The sequence below is a fragment of the Hevea brasiliensis genome, chromosome 10, assembly GCF_030052815.1.
Source record: "Hevea brasiliensis isolate MT/VB/25A 57/8 chromosome 10, ASM3005281v1, whole genome shotgun sequence".
NCBI lineage: Eukaryota > Viridiplantae > Streptophyta > Magnoliopsida > Malpighiales > Euphorbiaceae > Hevea > Hevea brasiliensis.
This window is the reverse complement of record NC_079502.1, coordinates 98,688,083-98,706,064: the sequence shown is the minus strand read 5'-3', so window position 1 is coordinate 98,706,064 and position 17,982 is coordinate 98,688,083. Positions and strand designations below refer to the sequence as shown.

General features: G+C 34.2%; 3 protein-coding genes across 4 annotated transcripts; 1 reads left to right on the top strand and 2 right to left on the bottom strand.

Moving 5' to 3' along the window:
• Nucleotides 1–75: 75 nt before the first annotated feature.
• On the bottom strand, nucleotides 76–6,121 carry LOC110668276 (calcium-dependent protein kinase SK5). The gene is made up of 7 exons (XM_021829451.2): nucleotides 5,277–6,121; nucleotides 3,837–3,980; nucleotides 3,560–3,712; nucleotides 3,374–3,489; nucleotides 1,004–1,171; nucleotides 673–897; nucleotides 76–314 (listed from the first exon to the last, which is right to left on the bottom strand). The coding sequence occupies exons 1-7, from the start codon at nucleotides 5,836–5,838 to the stop codon at nucleotides 174–176; spliced, it is 1,509 nt and encodes a 502-aa protein (XP_021685143.2). The 5' UTR covers nucleotides 5,839–6,121; the 3' UTR covers nucleotides 76–173.
• A 1,152-nt stretch (nucleotides 6,122–7,273) lies between these two features.
• Nucleotides 7,274–12,564, bottom strand: LOC110668275 (protein DYAD). 2 transcript variants are annotated; one of them, XM_021829450.2, is made up of 9 exons: nucleotides 12,409–12,564; nucleotides 11,144–11,215; nucleotides 9,337–9,748; nucleotides 8,863–9,246; nucleotides 8,733–8,790; nucleotides 8,565–8,648; nucleotides 8,132–8,478; nucleotides 7,896–8,013; nucleotides 7,274–7,767 (listed from the first exon to the last, which is right to left on the bottom strand). In XM_021829450.2, the coding sequence occupies exons 2-9, from the start codon at nucleotides 11,160–11,162 to the stop codon at nucleotides 7,660–7,662; spliced, it is 1,530 nt and encodes a 509-aa protein (XP_021685142.2). In that variant the 5' UTR covers nucleotides 11,163–11,215; nucleotides 12,409–12,564; the 3' UTR covers nucleotides 7,274–7,659. The 2 variants fall into 2 exon arrangements, with proteins under 2 accessions (XP_021685142.2, XP_057984423.1); XM_058128440.1 differs by lacking the exon at nucleotides 12,409–12,564 and adding an exon at nucleotides 12,108–12,273.
• A 2,415-nt stretch (nucleotides 12,565–14,979) lies between these two features.
• LOC110668213 (equilibrative nucleotide transporter 3) lies at nucleotides 14,980–17,872 on the top strand. Its single transcript, XM_058128436.1, has 6 exons — nucleotides 14,980–15,440; nucleotides 15,553–15,696; nucleotides 15,802–15,907; nucleotides 16,490–16,665; nucleotides 16,737–16,897; nucleotides 17,060–17,872. Exons 1-6 carry the CDS (start codon nucleotides 15,162–15,164, stop codon nucleotides 17,313–17,315), a joined length of 1,122 nt encoding a protein of 373 aa, XP_057984419.1. The 5' UTR covers nucleotides 14,980–15,161; the 3' UTR covers nucleotides 17,316–17,872.
• The last annotated feature ends 110 nt before the right edge of the window (nucleotides 17,873–17,982 follow it).

Here is a 17,982-nt window from a genome sequence, read left to right as displayed (position 1 = left end):
AATCGAATCACCATGAAATGAATGGGATGATGACATAAATGCATATCTAATTAGAGAAAAGAATGAAAAAAGAAATGCAAAATTTGGCTAGGCCACTCATAAAGATTAAAAATTAGCTGATGGTTTCTGAATATTGATAGAAGTCTGTATAGTTAGCAGAGTTGATGTGAGCATCAATCAAATTCCTTAGAACCATTGGTTGTCAATCCTAAAGCATCTCCCAAGTTGATTGTTCTTCTCATGGTTCTCCTACCAATTCCTCCATTGCCCTTCCTCATCATTGCAGCAAATTCCCCATAATCTATTTGTCCATCCTGCAACACAAAATTTTCATAAGCAGATGATCATTTGGAAACATAGAACCATAAAAGGCTTTTTTTATCACAACATCAAGAAAAGGGAGGGGAGAGGTGTACTCTCTCACACCCATTAATAGGCCCCATAAGCAAGTTCCACATGATCGTAAGAGAAGTGATACTGTATCAAGTTTTCTGAAGAAACAATTTGTCAGTTGAATCAACAAGCCTCGTATACAAAAGCTGTCTCATTTTGTACGACAAGATAAGATGCCCTTCTGAATGATTTGTTGGCAAAAATTTTTAAGTTCTTTGAAGTTCGCTTGTGAGGAAAAAAAATAAATGAACTGTAAAAAGAAAAGGAGAATGGACTTGCATTATCTTGATCGATTTCTTTTATCATTTCATCAAGGTGGAGCTCACTTAAGCCAAACTCTTTGCAGGCTTGTTGAAGCTCATCGATGGTTATATAACCACTAGCATCTTTGTCAAAGAACGAGAAAGCTGACACCAAATTCTCCTCTCTTTCCAACTTATTCAAGTGTACAGTGGCAGCAAGAAATTCACCATAGTCAATTGTACCACTGTTGTCAATATCAGCCTGCCAAACACACAAGATGCTCGTTCCCCGTTAAGCTTAAAATGACAAAAAGAGGAAAGCATTTATCTAAAGCTGATTACTATAGGATGGAAATAATGGTTCTTACTGCATCCATCAAATCCTTTATCTCAGACTCCATAAGTTCAGAGCCTACTCGCTTTAAGCCTTCCTTCAATTCATCAAAAGTTATCGTTCCACTATTGTCTGTATCTATCATTTTGAAGAGCTCTTTCAAACCGCCAATCTCTTCTTCTGAAAGCCTCTCTGCTATGACCTAAAATTAAGTAATAAAATTAGTATATACAATCTAATGAGATCACAATCCAATATATCATGTGTTTACAATTTATACATTCAACTATATATATTTTAGAAATGAAATTAGACAGGAAACCAAAGTGCTATCAATGTGATTACAGTCATATCCATAAGACATCAGAAAACAGAGGAAACCCAGGACATTTGACAAGAGTCACGCTTATTGGGACAATTGAACACATTAGGAGTTTAAGGCTAGCAGAAAGTTAGGAAGGAACTAAATGTTTTGGCAAGTTTGGGCGCTAGGACAAGAGAGTTATTTAACAATGGTAGTAAGACTTGAATCTATGAATTTCAGAAAAAACCTGATACCATTTTAACAACTGCCACTCCAGCATCTTCAGCCCACCATACCGCTGCTGTCACTAGCGGCTGCACCCCTGCTGGCACACACTGCCCTCCCTGTAGGGCAGGCACTCCCCCTCCATCACACACTGTGCCTTGGTGCTTGCAGCCCCATCAGATGCTAGCAGACATGCCCTCCACATTGACCTGGCATGCCCCTGCCAGCCTTTTACTACTAGGCCAACAAGGTTAGCTCAGGCCTTGCACAGTGTAAGTTGGCCAGCCACTAGGCCTCCAGGACAAGTGTGCTCCACAGTAGGCAGTGGCTGGCCAGCCACAAGGTCAGTTATAGGTTAGGGCGGAGCCCTGCTTGCCAGCAGCTGACCAGCCTCAAGGTCTACAAAGTTTAGGCAGGGCCCCAGCTTGCAGGCCACACAACCAATAGAGTTTAAGCTTGGCCAGGATTGACCCAGTCCAGGCATGTCATTACAGTAGGACAAACCAAGCCTAAGGTCAGACATCCAATGCCAAGAAAATTTCCATACATGGGCAGTGGGCTTGTCTTCCATTTCACTGTTTATTTTATTTTATGCAATGAATGATTGTTTCAATATTAAATCCATTTTACAGCACACAAACATCTTGAGATGTAGTTACAAGGCCTTGATAAAGTAAATGACCCTCCTTATGGAAATATGTTCTGTCTTTCTAATCATTCAACATGGCATCAAAAGGTTCCAATGTGAGAGGATTGCACATGTAAAGAACAGTAATACCGATACAAGATTTCTTAAGGTTACAACTGCAGATATTGATGTGAAGATATTAATGTTAACTTGAAAGGAGTTGATGATCTCAGTAGTGGAAGAATCAAGAGATGAGATTAGGTGCAACTCTTTTTGAAAGCAAGGCACCAAGAAAATTTGGGATCATCCTCATTCCACTATTTGCACTCATTGGCATTTCAAGACCATAAAGTTCATCATGCATAGACCCCAATGGCTTTGGTAGTTTTATAAATTAAACCATAAAATCACTAATTACAAATAGATTAGCACACCTCAACCTCAAGAGCCTCCTGATGGGTGTCTTGTGTCCTAGTTTACAACAGTGTCTGCCCAGATATGAGGCCTATAAGAGATGCAGACCTCACAGCTATAAGGTATGTAGTATTACTCCAGGGCACAAAGTTTTATCCCTTTCCTTTGACAATTTAAGGACACAACATTGTTTTCCATGTACTGAATGAAAATTGTTATGAGCCCATACCAGTGAGAGAATTCCTTCTCTATGCTAATCGGGGGATTCATCACTGTTACAACTTTAAATATCTGCCATGTAAATTCTGAACATAGGTGATGACAGACATGGGCACAAATTGTAGCAGTTCAACAATTTCTTAGAGAAAGCAAGGTGCCCATAAAGTGCTTACATTTTGAGACACATAAAAAACCAAAATTAATGCATCATCTAATCTGAATCATGATTTAAAATTTTCCTTAACGAACCTTTACTTGAATTTAAAAACTCCAGAAGTAATTTTTAATTAGAAACTTCTCAAGTCTTATTAACTAATTAATATCTTATCCACGGTATGACATTAGGGATTGATAAATCATTCGATTTCCTTATATATTAATGTATTCAATCAGAAAAATTACATCAGGATACTGTGATACTATGTATCTATGACTACTTATGCAAACAACAAGACTTGACCATTTTCAAGTCTCAATGCTTAAGCAGCAGCAGACTCAGTTCACCATCTTATAAATCAACCAAATATGTATAGATGCAATCAGAATTTTTCAAAATGGAGTTGATAATGGAAACTAAGGGGAAAACTAACTATTTAAATCTACCAGAAACTTACTCGCAAAGCCATCTTCTTAAGTTTGTTCATCGCAGAGAATTGTTTCAGGCGGGATAAAACAGCGGAATCAAGAGGCTTATCTGGAGCAATTCTGTCGTCAACAATCCATGGATGGCCTGATATGAAAGACATTGAATCATAATTTGTAAGATCCACTAGAGATGACCTGTTTAAGAAAAGACTTACATAATACTTCATGAGCTGATAGCCTTCTCCTTGGATTCCGTTCAAGCATTTTTCTTATGAGATCCTTGGCACTTTCTGAAATGCTAGGCCATGGTTCAGACTCAAAATCTATTTTTCCTTGTAATATCTGCCGGAAGATCCCCATTTCAGTTTCTGGAGGTGACAAAGGAAGCAAACGTAATATCATCAATGTGTTGGAAGTGTTCAAAATTAATTTTGCACAAGATATCCCCTATTTCTTAATCCTTCAACAATATATGAACTTAAAGACGATTACCTGCCCAAAATGGTGGCACTCCAGATAATAAGATATACAAAATAATTCCAGCACTCCATACATCTGCTTCAGGTCCATAATGTTTGCGCAACACCTCTGGCGCAACATAGTATGGACTCCCAACAACATCAGAGAAGGTCTCACCTGGACAACAACAAATGAAAACAGGGAGTTCATATAAACAGAAACAAAACCAGAGAAAATTAATGATATTTAGGCTCATCATCGATGCATTAATAACTTATGGGGTAAAGATAGCATCATATGTCAATAACTTGTCTATTATATGATAATCTTCACTTGATAATTTTTCCAATGACCTTGTTCATTTGATTTTACAATTTCTTCAAAGCCAACAATAGAAGGCTACATGATAAGATCTCATTACTGCAACACCAGGATATATAAAAGTGCAATTGTCAGTTGAAAATTGATATTATAGCCCACCATAAATCAAGTTTCAAATGGTAAAAAGCTCAGTTGCTCCCGTTACTTTTCTTCTTTGTTTCCTACTAAATTAATCTGTTTAACTTCATAAGAAGCTGAATCCTCAAGGATAAAGTTGGGGGCAACAATGGCAATCAAAAAGATGCTGCTTGAAAAACTAAAATTTACTAATTATCCATTTAACTTTTGCCTTCATAGAAGTTATAATCTGTAACCAATTATTATTGAAGTAAAAACATAACAGCAATCATCTCTACTTCAATTAAAGGATTAAGAAACTGAAAAACCAAATCCCCATTAGAAGCTTCTCAAGATATTAAGAAAATGATTGTCCAAACAAAAACAGGTACAGAGAATACTAATGTTGGAGATGCACAATGCAAAGGGCATGGCAAAAATTAATGGGAAAACCAATATAATAACTTCCAAAAGCCCAAAACTAACAATTTCTAACTAAAATATAAGAGCACACCTCCCCAAATATCAATACAGACCACACACGTACAAGATTTCAAATTAAAAAAATATTGGAAAGACTCATCATAGGAATCATCCATTCAAAACTCAAAGAATAAAATTAAGAAAATCCACGAAAGAATATGAAGTATCATACCGTAGAACATTGCTCAATAATTGAAACCAACTACTAGGAATCACAAGGAAATTCCTAATGGAAAACAATGTCAGAGATGACGCACTGAAACCAATACAAGGAAAAACAGCATCAATTGCTCCAATCTACAATAATTTTCACCTATTTAATTAGGAATCTGATGACTTCGTGAATGAAACATGGTAAATGTCTACATAAGCTAGCTTGAAAAAGAACAGATCCCAAGACTAAGTATTTTAATTAAGATCGTAAAAAGCAGACAGTGGATATACCCCAGTCATAATTCATTGATAAAAACCGAGAGAACCGTTGAATCTGAAGGAAAACAAAATCCATGGAAGAAAATACTAAACGAATTCGAAGAACTGAAATAATGATACCTGGCTTATAAAATACAGAGAGGCCAAAATCAGTAGCCTTGAGAGCAGCGTCCTCCTCAACACTATGAAACAGAAAATTTTCAGGCTTAAGATCTCTATGCATGACGCCAAGAGAGTGACAAGCCTCCACAACACCAACAATGGTCTTGATCAGTTTAGCAGCCTCTCTCTCACTGTAATGACCTTTCTTGACTATCCTATCAAAGAGCTCACCTCCCTCACATAGCTCCATGACCAAGTGGACACAATAGGCATCCTCAAAGGCTCCTCTGATCCTGACCACATGAGTGTGCTCAGATAGGTGGTGCATTATCTGGATTTCTCTCCAAACATCTTCATAGTCTTCTTTGCAAAGGAGCTTCCTTTTGGGGATGGATTTGCAGGCATAGTTAAGACCTGAGGGCTTATGGGTACAAAGATAAGTGGTACCAAACTGACCTTGGCCAAGCTTTTTGCCTATGGAGTAATGGTCTCTGAGGTTCTGGGTGCGGTAAGGAAGAACCCATTTTGGCTTTGATAAGGTTGTGTGAGTAGAAGAAGCTGTTGAAGTAGAATTGTCCATAGGCAGGGAGGATGAACGGACGAGAAAAGGCAGAGTCTTGGGACTTGACCTGCTTGTGTTAATGGAGGAAAAGAGATGACTTTTTAAGTTTGGAAATGGGTATCTATAATCTACAGACTCCCTTTAGGACAGAAGCTGAGTCACATCCTTTATCAGAATGGGCGAATAGGGATAGGGACCCTTTCTATCTCACTCCCTTTTATTTTTCTATCTATTTGCATAATAAAATTGCTTTGATTTCTGTGACTTCCTCTGTTTTTTTTCTATGGGCTCGATGGCTGATTTCTGATTTTGATACCCATCCCATGAATTCTTCTTCTCAACATTTTTTTATCTTTCTTTCTTTCTTTACTGCAAGTGTATGATGGAGGAATAGCAGCGATTTATAATTTTTATTTTGCTTCCTAATAAATCCACTTGACAATTGTACTAGACTTTACAATATAAAATGTAATAAATATGTGTTGCCACGTTGTTTTCGGTCGTATAAAAAATTTAATTCCCTCATTTGGGATCTATAATTTTATGAAATTTTAATTTAGTTAATTTTTTTTATTAATTTTTATATTTAAAATAAAAAATTTGATTTTTTTAGTTTAAAAATAATGTATTTTTTTAAAAGAGAAATTTTACATATCGATTGCAAATGATTTATTTTAACAGAATCTAATAAAAGAGCATTGTAATTTAAACCTAATTAAATTAATTTAAAAGGTTGAATTATTTTTTTTAAATAAATAAAATAAAGACTTTCACATTCATAATTTTTTTATTTTATATCAAAATTAATTATTTATATTTAAAATCTTCCAGTCTTATTTGGTTTTTAATTTTTTTATTAAATTTAATGATTTATTTAAGATTAAATATTTTAATTTTAATTATAAATTAATTTTTTAATCCAAAATATAAGAGTTAAATTTTTTAAAATATAAGATAATATAAAAAATAGGATTGGGGTTATCGGTGACAGAGACATTAGTGATGTCATTTTATCATTTTCGAGAAATGCTATTTTATTTTCGCTTGCTTTTCATCATGTGAGTATATACAGCCAGAATAAAGCCATTCTCTTACAGGCCCCACTCTCCTTGATTCTATTCCTCTTTTTTTGAACCAAACAAATCTCTACAAAACATCTTCTTACACCGTTTCTAATAGATGATAAATAAAAGTGAAAAAAAAATAATAATTTTATTTATTATTATTTTTTTAAAGTGAAAAAAAAGATGAAAAAAAAAAAGAAAAAAATTCTTATAATCACAAATACATCTCTAAACTTGTAAACTGTGATTCCAATTTCTAAAAATTTAACATAATATTAAAAAGTATACTTTCAATGTATAAACTGCTATACTATTAATTGGAATACTCATAAAGAAGTCAGTGAAGCCTTTGAAAAAGAAAAAAAAAAAAAAAAAAAAAAAAAAAGAGCGAAGCATAACTCCATATTCTATAGAAAATAAATATCTGTATATTACAATATCAAAAGGAAAAAAACTATAAATAAACATGCCTAGAGGTAATCCACTCAGGGTGAAATAATAAAATTCAACTTTGAACAGCTTCATCCATGGCCTGAGATCACAAAACCAAATTAGCAGCTCATATGTAAGTTTTGATTTGGGTAAGTTTCATCAGATGGCCGAAAGGGCAGATGGCTTTCCCATGGTTTGATGATTTAAAACCAGCAGGAGCTCATATTTCAGCCCGTAAAACCTGTACAAAATCTAATCCTACTACTCTAAATGTAAACTAGTTTTCTCCAAAGCTAAATGACTAACATCCTATCCTATCTTTTCTAACTTCCACTCAAGGACTTCAGGCAGCATATTGCTTTGATGCCTGCAAAGTACTAACAGAATTTGAAATCTCCAGCATCTGTTCCTCCACCTTAGCCTTCCATTTCACCAACTCCTTGAACATTTCCTGTCCAAAAATGCAACATTTCAAATGAGGCTTCATCAATTAATACTACACACTTTGAAAGCGGATTATATATACACTTTTTTCTCGAGAAAATCAATTTATTTTAGTAGCATACTATTAAATATCACCTGAAAAAGAAGAAATGGATTGTCAAGATCAAACTTCAAACTGTTAGTAGCAGATGAATCAGGGGTAACACTTGCTTGAGCATCTTCCATCCTCTTGGGTAGCAGATATTGCACATCTCTGTTTATGCAACAATAAGGAAATCAATCATTTTTTTTTTTTTTTTGGCTGGTAAATGGCGTATCAACCACAAAGCATTGTGGCACTTCTCTCAATATTCTGTATCATGTTTTATTACCTTTTTACTTTGGCCATTTCTTCCTTTAGCAGTTCCAGCTCTCTAGCACAAATGGGGTCCCGAGAGGGACTATCACAAGATTTCAACCAAGGCTGTAGAGCTGAACATTCCTGCAGTGGAGCATCTTGCCCAACATTAACCAGATCAGTGCTTCCTAACCATGGTGTGAAGTCCTCCCCCTTAATATTATCCAAGTTGGTGCTCTCCAACCAGTCCTCCCATCTTTCAGAAACTGGACTGAAGGTGGTGCATTGTTTTGAAGCCTGCAAACTGCTCACTGAATTTGAAATTTCCATAAGCTGTTGTTCAGCTTTGGACTTCCACATCATCAACTCCTGATACATGTCCTGTTAAGAAAGAAATGTCAGATTCATTGAACCAAACATGCCAACAACATGACAATAGCTCAAGGAGTAAATTATTGCTTTGGTACCTGCATGCCACTCAAAGAACTTGAAATCTCCATCAGACATTGATCAGTCTTACTTCTCCATTTCATCAATTCCTTGTGCATCTCCTGAAAAAAGGTCTCCAAACAATGTTACAACACAACATCTTACTTATCAAATTATTCTATAGCAAACTGTAATTCAACATTCACCTCAACTGAATCAACTCGATTTTGCTCTTGGTTCTTCAATAACAGCTCATTCATATCCCTATGAAGGACACACACATAATAATCAGGGACCTTGGACCACTTACTAATTCAACTATTCTGGTTTAATTACCTCTTCAATTTTGCTACTTCCTCTTTAAGCAGTGTCAGTTCTCCAGCAGAAACAGATTCTCGAACAACATCACCACCAGGCTTCCACCAAGATGGGGGAACCCAATTTGGATCAGGCAACCCAGCCTCATGCTTAATTTTAACCAAGTCAGCACTCTCCAGCCAATACTCCATTACCCCTTGAGTGTTATAGCACCGGCGAAATCGCTCACTGCCACCGGGTGCCACTTTACCATCGATGTGCTTCAGTAGGTGGTCCAAGAGTCCGGTGTCAGGAATGTGTTTCCGAGCTGCCACCCTCAGTACTGGCCGGGAAATAGGTTTCTCAAAAACAGCCCCTTCAGCCTTCATGACCTCCAGCATTCGTTTCTCTGCCAGCTTATACCTTCAAAATGCACACTCATTTCATGAAAGAACTACATGAAATTTCAACCCAACTGATAGCAAGTACAAAAAGATAGCATTTAGTCTGTACCTCTCTTTGGACCATCTGTCTATGAAGTTCTCCTTTTTCCTTGATGAAGAATTATCTTTTTTGCAAGGAAAGGGATTCTCATGCTTAATTTGCTTATGACTGTCAGTTTGCCCTTGCCTCAGACATCTTGCAGCTCTAGCTTCTCTAAGCTGGCAAAGGTTAAGGCGCCTCCTCTTCTGCAATTTGGGTGACACAAGAGATGCTGCTGTCACAGCTTCGTCATCATCCATCTGCTCTTCTTTGACACAGGAGGATGAAATTTGAGGTTTATCTCCCTCGCACTGGTCAACAAGAGCAACTGGCCCACAGACACCCCACTGCACCATCCCTGTGCGTCTTAGCTCCAACAAACACAACCCTTTTTTGGTAGTCTCATCTTGTCTCTCACAACTTTCATATCGTTCTGAAGCACCTGCACAGAAATAAAACAATATGAAACCTAAATGCTGCAAACAACTCAACATACTTGAACACATAAAAATCAGAATAATTTACTGAAATAGGAAAGTTGGGTTCCTTCACTTATAGAATGATCACTATATATCACTGAGTGCAACCAGGAATTTTTTGTAGGAAGTTCAAAGACCAAATGATCTTTTAAAAGTTATCATTTACTCTGTCTTCAGATCCATTTCCTTGAATTCTATTGCAATCAAGGTGAGTGGCTCAATGATACAATGTTTCATAAAAAGCCTACTCCTTAACATGGCTATAAATTTTAAGCAGTTCACATGAGTAAATCAAACAGATTTAATTATCAAACAGCTGGAAGCCTGGAACAGCAGGATACTTTGCACATTTCTCTGTACTGGCAGTGGTTACATTACATGTTTGTCCCTGTAGCTCAAAAAACCAAATATCTAAAAGTGGAATCTACAGAGTAAAAAGTAATGAGGCAGATAAAATATGAGGATGCAAGCGACCGCACCAGTCAACAACCCACAAATAAACCAATAAAAAAATAAAATGGAAGTTTTGATCATGATAATTCATGAATGCTTGAACAGCTGGGGGTAAAAGAGAGACTCCAGGGCTGCATACAATGTGAAAGAATTTAATAGCCCCTAAAGATGCCAAAACTTCCATCCGCTAATAAAATGCAAACATATGATGGTTAATGATCTGTAATATACACTTCAAACCAATAATAGAATGGATTCTGAAGAATAGTGGTAAAAATTATCACATGCTTATTGAATTAAAATCAACTCTGACATTCATGAAGAAACAATAGACGGGAAACTTTTATTCAGTAGACTCAACCTACTAATCTTTTTAGGCAAAGATGCTTCTATCTTATATGTCTAAGAGGGGGGAGGTGTTTCAATGGACTAGAGATCACAAAACTGGAAGGTTCCAAATTTAAAAGTTTAGTATTATTAGAATGATGAATAAAGTTTCTAGTCAATTACAGTGATTTACTAGTTTCACCTGAAATTCAATGTTTTGCCACAAAATTCTGCATTACACTTGAAATGAAATAGCAACCAGATTTTCTAATAGTGCTTTAGGGATTAATGATGCATCACACGGGACTGACATTGGAGGGCAAGATTCACATCTTGCTCCTAACACCCAAACCTATGCATAAAAAGTTGTTCTCACAGTTTGACATTCATGTTAGCTTGTGATTTCTGAAATGTGAAAAGCTGAAAATTGCCAAATAATGCATATATTGGTACCAGAAACAGCATTTGCTAAATTTATGTTCCTGAATCTCACTACACTGGATCCTAATCTTCTAGTAAGTTAAACTGTTATAGCCACGTCTTTATTTCACAATCAAGGATTTGATTAGAGAGATTACCTTTATATGTCCTCGACATCAACGAGACATTCTCATAGTCCAACAGCCAGTGTTCCAATAGTAAGATTGTCCCTTCAAATTAACCAACACAAAGAACAAAAATATTATGAATACTTCTACCTTCTGCTCTTATATTTACATTTATTGGCAATAATATAAATGCAAAACAGAAGACTTGGAATAAAGATAATAGAAACTTCTGGACTTCATTTCAATTTTCGTTATTTAAACATATGTCAGTCTTATAAATGTGTGGTAGGAAGGGACCTCAAGATTAATCTACTTTTAAGAGAAACACTTTCTAATCCAAATGATGTATCTGCATGCCATTGAGGGAGGGATTGGGATTTTTTTTTTCTTGTTCATGTAACCGCACAAAATAGCATGGGCATAGAATAACTATTCCATTGTTAAGTACCAACATTTTACAATCTTGATGACATTTCAAGAATATATACAGCTGACCCCAACTAGTTTGCAATTAAGGCTTAGTTATTGTTGTTGTTGTTGATGATGAAACTTAAAAAGCAACTCCCTACATGTGGAATTTGAAAGACTAATCCAAACTCTTCTGAACACAATGAGGCTCAAGCTACAGCTTTAAAAAGTTGGAAGTTACTTACACATGAGATAGGAGTTATTTACGATGCAAATAAAGCAACAATGAAAATATGCAAACATCTCAGAGCTACGAGGGTGTGCATGTATAACCGTAAGTTATAACTGAAAAGAAGAATCCCATGACATTCTTCCAAAATTATTTGTTTTCTCAACTAGGGTGCTAAGCCAAAACAATATAATAATGATGCTTACAAAAAAAAAATCACCAAAACCAAAAAGAAGATCCCACAAAGGGTATCCAGAATTAAAACTTAAGCAGTGGAAACGCTTAAAATATATTTGATCACAAAAAAAAAATTAAAAAAATCACAAAAAGCAGCAATTCCAGCCAATTTGTACCTACATTATTTAAAAGTGAAGGAATCAACCAATTTCCCGTCTACTTTCCCTTTTAACTCTCAGGAAACAACAACGAAAGAACAGAGGGAACACACTCGCATTGAAGACATGCTTATTTATCTTAAGTGTCACATATATCATAAAACTGAGAAGCGGGAGAAAACCCAAAAAAAAAAAAAAAAAAAGAGTTTCGATTCCTGGAAACAATTGATCCATTGTAAAATCGTAACTAGACTCAAATTTCTCCAAACAAAAGTGAAGTAAAGGGGGAGAAAGACTTTAGATCAGAGAAAAAGAAAAGGTACCTTTGTGAAGGGATCGTAATGGTGGATTTTTGGGTGTTTTGGGAGAGAATGATGAGTGGGCCGACACAGTAGGCAAAGATGCAGAGAGGGAAAAAGGCAGTAAAGTAACACACAAGCTAAACAAACATAAACCCTAACCGCCAATTTCTCAAAAACCCTTCTCCAATAAAATAATTTCAAATTTTAATTATTTATCACGTGAATTAAAATTAATTGTTAATTTACAATTAATTTGAATTAAAATTATTTTATAGATACTGATTGTGATCTCTCCTCCTCATATTTGAAGCTGAAGATTGTATCTTAAAAGAAAGACAATGAAATGGTAATTAACTAAATCAAAATTAGAAATTCTAAGAAATTAACTTTCTATACATAATTCAATTTTCTCAAATTAAAACTCTTGATTGTGATTCAAAATATATTAAAAATGTAAATGTAATCAATTTTAATATTTTTATTTAACATTACTAAATATAAAATAGAGTATTTTTTTAAATACAAATATATAAACTACTAGAAATGGATATCAATCTTTTAAATATTTTTATGATTTAAAGTCAATGGTGATATTTTATTTTATTTACATAATTCAAATTTTGATTTAATAGACTTTAAATAACAATGATCCTAAAACTTTTGAATGAGAATATATATATATATAGAGGGAGAGAGGATATTTTTAAAAAATAATAATTTTATTTAAAATTTTATTTTAATTTATTAAATAAATTTTAATGATATTAGATAATTCTTAATTTAATAATTTTATCTTAAAATTATAATGATTTAAATTTAATATATAAGATAAAATGAATGAGGATATATTTAGTGTAAGTATAATTTCAATTTACATATATTATAAATAAAAAATATATTTACTACATATTTAAAACTTTTCAAATTGTGAAGTATATAATAACATGTATTCATATGGTATCAAATAAATATTATCTAAATATCATCTTACATAAATATTTCATCAAAAAAAAAAATAAAATATGAGTGTTTCATAATCATTAACACTTGAATACACACATGTGAATTTCTGAATTGTTATTTTTTTAAGGAAAAAAATATAGATTTATAATTGGCATTAACATAAAAAAATATAATATATAATTAATAATATTAAAAAAAATAAGTCATCTAATATATATATATATATAAACTAAATAGTAAAAAATGTTATAAAATTAACGATTTGTACTCATCATATAACAAAAAAAAATAATATTTTTTATTTAAATTTTTTTTTTGATAAAGTGGCAAACATTACTAAGTTTTTGCTATTCATTTTAAAACTTCATTTTCTTAATACTATTATTATCTTTCAAGATTTTGGTATCGTTGTTCATTTATTGGTGCCTTTGAATGATGAAATTTTTATATTTTGGTTGGTTGAGCTCCAAACTAAATTTCCTTTTATAAAAATAAAAAATTAAAATAAATTTTAACTAATAAATTTAATCAAAATTGAAATTAAATTAAAATAAAAATATTCCCTGAAGTGGATTAAAGTCCCCTAAAATTTTACATTACAATTATTAATTTGATATGAAGGCGGCCGTTGAAGACACCTGAGATTAGGAGTTAAAAATACCCGGATGGCCGTAAATTTAAAACGGTAAAAGAAACAGGGGAGTGAGTGACGGAGTATGATACCAAATATAGGAATTTGATGCTCACATTCACACTGCCATAAAAACCTCTTTCTCTTTCCATCAAAGATTCTGATTCTCTTTTTCGTTTTCAAGTCAAAGAATCTCTCCTTTCTCCATGCACATGCGTCTAAGTTTAATTCTTTATTTCTTTCTATCTTTCTTCTGTCTCTGTTTACTATTTCATTGGAATCTCTCTCTCTCTTCTTGTAAGATTATATTGGATCTTTCTGGGTCTATTTAATTTTCCATCCTTGCCATTGTTTAAGTCTGTACGCAGAGTGAACTTGTTGTATTTTTATTGGGTTTTGCCGCCTTTTGATGATGAACATGGTGTTCGACTTTAGCTGCATGACTTTGATCACATTTACACTCTAATAGTTGAAAATTCTCTTATATAATGCTTTTTTCTCGTCTCTTTTATTGGACCCAAAACATTTTATTAATCAGAGAACACAGGAATCAGCGTAATCTAGTTAAGGAAATTTCTATACAAATCCCAACTAGTGATTTGCAGAGCTTGCTTGTAATCCTCTGTAGCAGCTGTCTCAAACAAAGTGATTATGGAAAATCTTGTTGCAGGCATAATTCCTAACGACCTCGAGGTTTGTTATTAATCCTTTAATCACTTCTAAGTATGGGAATTTAGCAGCAATATAAACTCTAAGATTCTGTAAGAAATTTCTAACTTAAATATATTATCATTAACACAGGGAAAGTTTCCTGCTATGGTGGTCTGTTTTCTTCTTGGAAATGGGTGCCTCTTTTCATGAAATTGTATGCTCACAATAGAAGATTACTATGGTTATCTTTTCCCAGTATAATTCAGATCCAGTTTTTTTGTTTCTGTCAGCTTTTTCACATGCTGTCATGGCTTTAGTTCAGTTTGATGATTTGAAACCAATAAATCTCCTTTAGAATTTGGAGTGGTTAATGATATCTGATCCTTATTTCCCTTTTGATTTGAGAATTCTGAGTTGGTTATTTGTGAGGACAGATATAAAGAATTGTTCATAAAAAGAATTTGAGTTGAAAATTTGATGAGTTATTCTGCTTATCTTTTGGGTTCAAGAATTATATTCACAAGTTCAAATGAGTATGGGGTTGTTGCAAATCCTCTTTTTCTCTTTTCTTTTTTTGCTCCTCCACGAATACAATCTGTTTATTGGAATCAATACGTATCTTTTATTCGATAACATATATTTTTTCTTCTTTAACCTTTGCAGCGATACCACCCCTACTCTTGTGTACCAGCCATTTGCATTTTTAAAACTTGCAATTCTCGCATGCCATGAAGCAAAACTGACTACCAGAAAAAGGAACCTATTTGGATATGTCCTATTTTTCATAAGCTTTCTTCTTGTTTTAGTTGTGAGTATTCTTTATCTTTGAGTATTATATTTTCCAGTATCCCATTCACATATTTGATTAATTCATGTGCAAGTTAGTAGTTAAATAGAATCTGTTCATTATGCTGCCCTAGTTGGATTTGGCTACATCAGGAGGAGGAGGCCTTGGAACTTTTATTCGAATTTGCGTCATTAGTGGTTTATTTGGAGTTGCAGATGCTCATGTGCAGGGTGGAATGATTGGAGACCTCTCCTACATGCAACCTGAATATCTGCAGGTCAGTATATTTGTTTGGCCTAGTAATATGTTCCATGTTTGTATATTTTCCATAAGCTATGTGATTTCAATTTAATGGATCTTCTTCTTCTTCTTCTTCTTTCAGTCATTCCTTGCTGATGTGGCAGCATCAGGGACTCTAACCTCTGTTTTGAGGTTAATTACAAAAGCAGCATTTGAGAATTCTAAGAATGGTCTTCGAAAGGGAGCTAGTATGTTAAATCCTATTTTATTTTGCTCCCTATAAATGAGAAAGTAACTAATGAATTCTCTATTTTGTTTGTTCAACTTGGTACCCCCTCGATCATGCCCCAAGAGGTGAATGATATTAATGTTTCGACATGTTTATCTTTTGTTTACATTTCCTGTCCCTTACTTAAGTTTGGATCTCATTCCAATTCACTTTTCCTGTATATCCTATTTGAAGTTCTTCTAATTCATGTAAATTCAATTTATTGAGGAGTGATTTATGTTAGTAATCAATGGTAAATATCAGCTGCCTTGCTGGCTTTCAACTTAAATTGAGCATGTTATACATGATGATCACAGTTCTTGTATGGTAGATGAACTAGCAGTGTAGAACTCTGTTTATTTCTAGGAAGGCATTGTGCTGTTCTGCATTTTGTAATTTCTGAATGCTTCTTGCTGTTATTTGTTTTCAGAAACTAGTCTGGTTGCTAAGACTAAGCTTCCATTAATGTCTTTTTATCCCAATAGATCTTGGTAAATTATTAGTTTAACAAAAAAGTGTACTTCAACTGTCAAGACTAAATCCGTTCCATTTTCTGCTGCAGTTCTATTTTTTGCCATCTCTGCTTTTTTTGAGCTTCTTTGTGTTATTCTATATGCTTATGCCGTCCCAAAATTACCCATTGTGAAGTACTACCGCACAAAGGCAGCCTCAGAAGGTTCAAAAACTGTTTCAGCTGATCTTGCTGCTGGTGGAATTAGAGCATTACCACAAAGAGAAGTATGCCTGCTTTCCCTTACGATATTGTTTATGGCAATCCATCATGCAGTGATGTCCTGGAATTTTGACAGGTTGAGGAAGATCCAGAACAATTGGAGCGGCTAAGCAACAAAGAGTTGTTACAACGGAGCGTTGACTACGCATTTGACTTGTTTCTGATATATGTTCTCACATTGTCCATTTTCCCTGGATTCTTATCTGAAGATACTGGATCACATAGTTTGGGTTCATGGTGAGTCTTAATTTAGAATAATTTTATTGTTTAGTATCTCTGTGATAGTTCTTACCAAAAAATTTTCTCATCGAGTATACTCAAATTTACCCGTCTCTTCTTTGGTAACTTAGAAAATTGTATGTGCATTTGGAAACATTTCTGAATGTGGTAATATTTCAGGTATGCCCTGGTTTTGATAGCAATGTATAATGTGTGGGATTTTATTGGGAGAAACATTCATCTCATCGAATCATTAAAGCTGGAGTCACGAAAAGTTCTAATGTTAGCCATTCTCTCTCGTTTCTTACTCATTCCAGCATTCTATTTCACTGTCAAGTATGCAGACCAGGGCTGGATGATAATGCTAACATCCTTGTTAGGATTAACCCATGGCTATCTCACTGTCTGTGTCCTTACTTCTGCACCAAAAGGTTAAAAGGTTCGTTTACTATAGAGAGAATATACAAAATCAGTATTGTAGTAACATTTGAATAAGATTAATTGAAATTTATTTTACGTCTGCATAGGGACCAGATCAAAATGCACTGGGAAATTTGCTAACCTTGTGTTTTCTTGGTGGGATATTTGCTGGGGTTACACTTGACTGGTTGTGGCTGATAGGCAAAGGACGGTGACTTTCTTAGGAGAAAAATATTCTGTCTGTTTACAATATTGTAATTTGTGAATGAAGTTGGTGGAATAATTGATAAAATGAATCCGTTGTACAGTACTCCTCGGGAAATCACAAAGAATCAGTAGATTGCTTTCATCTTATCTTGTGTAAAATCTAGGTCAGAGGTATCAAAACTTTTAGCTTTTTTTATGGGATTTAATGCACACTAATTGAAAATTGATTTTGTCTAAATCACATGCTTCAAAGTTCTAAAATGGCCGATTAGCAGAATTCCAATGAAGACGACGAGCTTGGAATGGCACCCACCCGTCCTTGTCCCACAGGATACTGAGGTCGAGACGGAGGGGAGATTTATTTGTTTTAAAAAATAATTTATAAATTAGAAATATAAATTTAAAATGATTTTAAGAATATTATTTTTAATGAAAAATAATAATACATTACTATCAAGCCCTCTGGTATTGGAAAA

Bases quoted from the DNA above. Each gene is read 5' to 3' on its own strand.
- LOC110668213 (XM_058128436.1), top strand. From the start codon at position 15,162: ATGAGTATGGGGTTGTTGCAAATCCTCTTTTTCTCTTTTCTTTTTTTG. The intron at 15,441-15,552 runs GTGAGTATTCTT...ATGCTGCCCTAG, and splicing joins GCTTTCTTCTTGTTTTAGTT to TTGGATTTGGCTACATCAGG. The intron at 16,898-17,059 runs GTGAGTCTTAAT...GTAATATTTCAG, and splicing joins TCACATAGTTTGGGTTCATG to GTATGCCCTGGTTTTGATAG.
- LOC110668276 (XM_021829451.2), bottom strand. From the start codon at position 5,838: ATGGACAATTCTACTTCAACAGCTTCTTCTACTCACACAACCTTATCA. The intron at 3,981-5,276 runs GTATCATTATTT...GTTGTTGTCCAG, and splicing joins CTCTGTATTTTATAAGCCAG to GTGAGACCTTCTCTGATGTT. The intron at 898-1,003 runs GTAAGAACCATT...TGTGTTTGGCAG, and splicing joins TAAAGGATTTGATGGATGCA to GCTGATATTGACAACAGTGG.
- LOC110668275 (XM_021829450.2), bottom strand. The intron at 8,479-8,564 runs GTACCAAAGCAA...CTTTCTTAACAG, and splicing joins GTTCTTTGAGTGGCATGCAG to GACATGTATCAGGAGTTGAT. The intron at 8,014-8,131 runs GTAATAAAACAT...TTGCATAAACAG, and splicing joins GAAATGGCCAAAGTAAAAAG to AGATGTGCAATATCTGCTAC.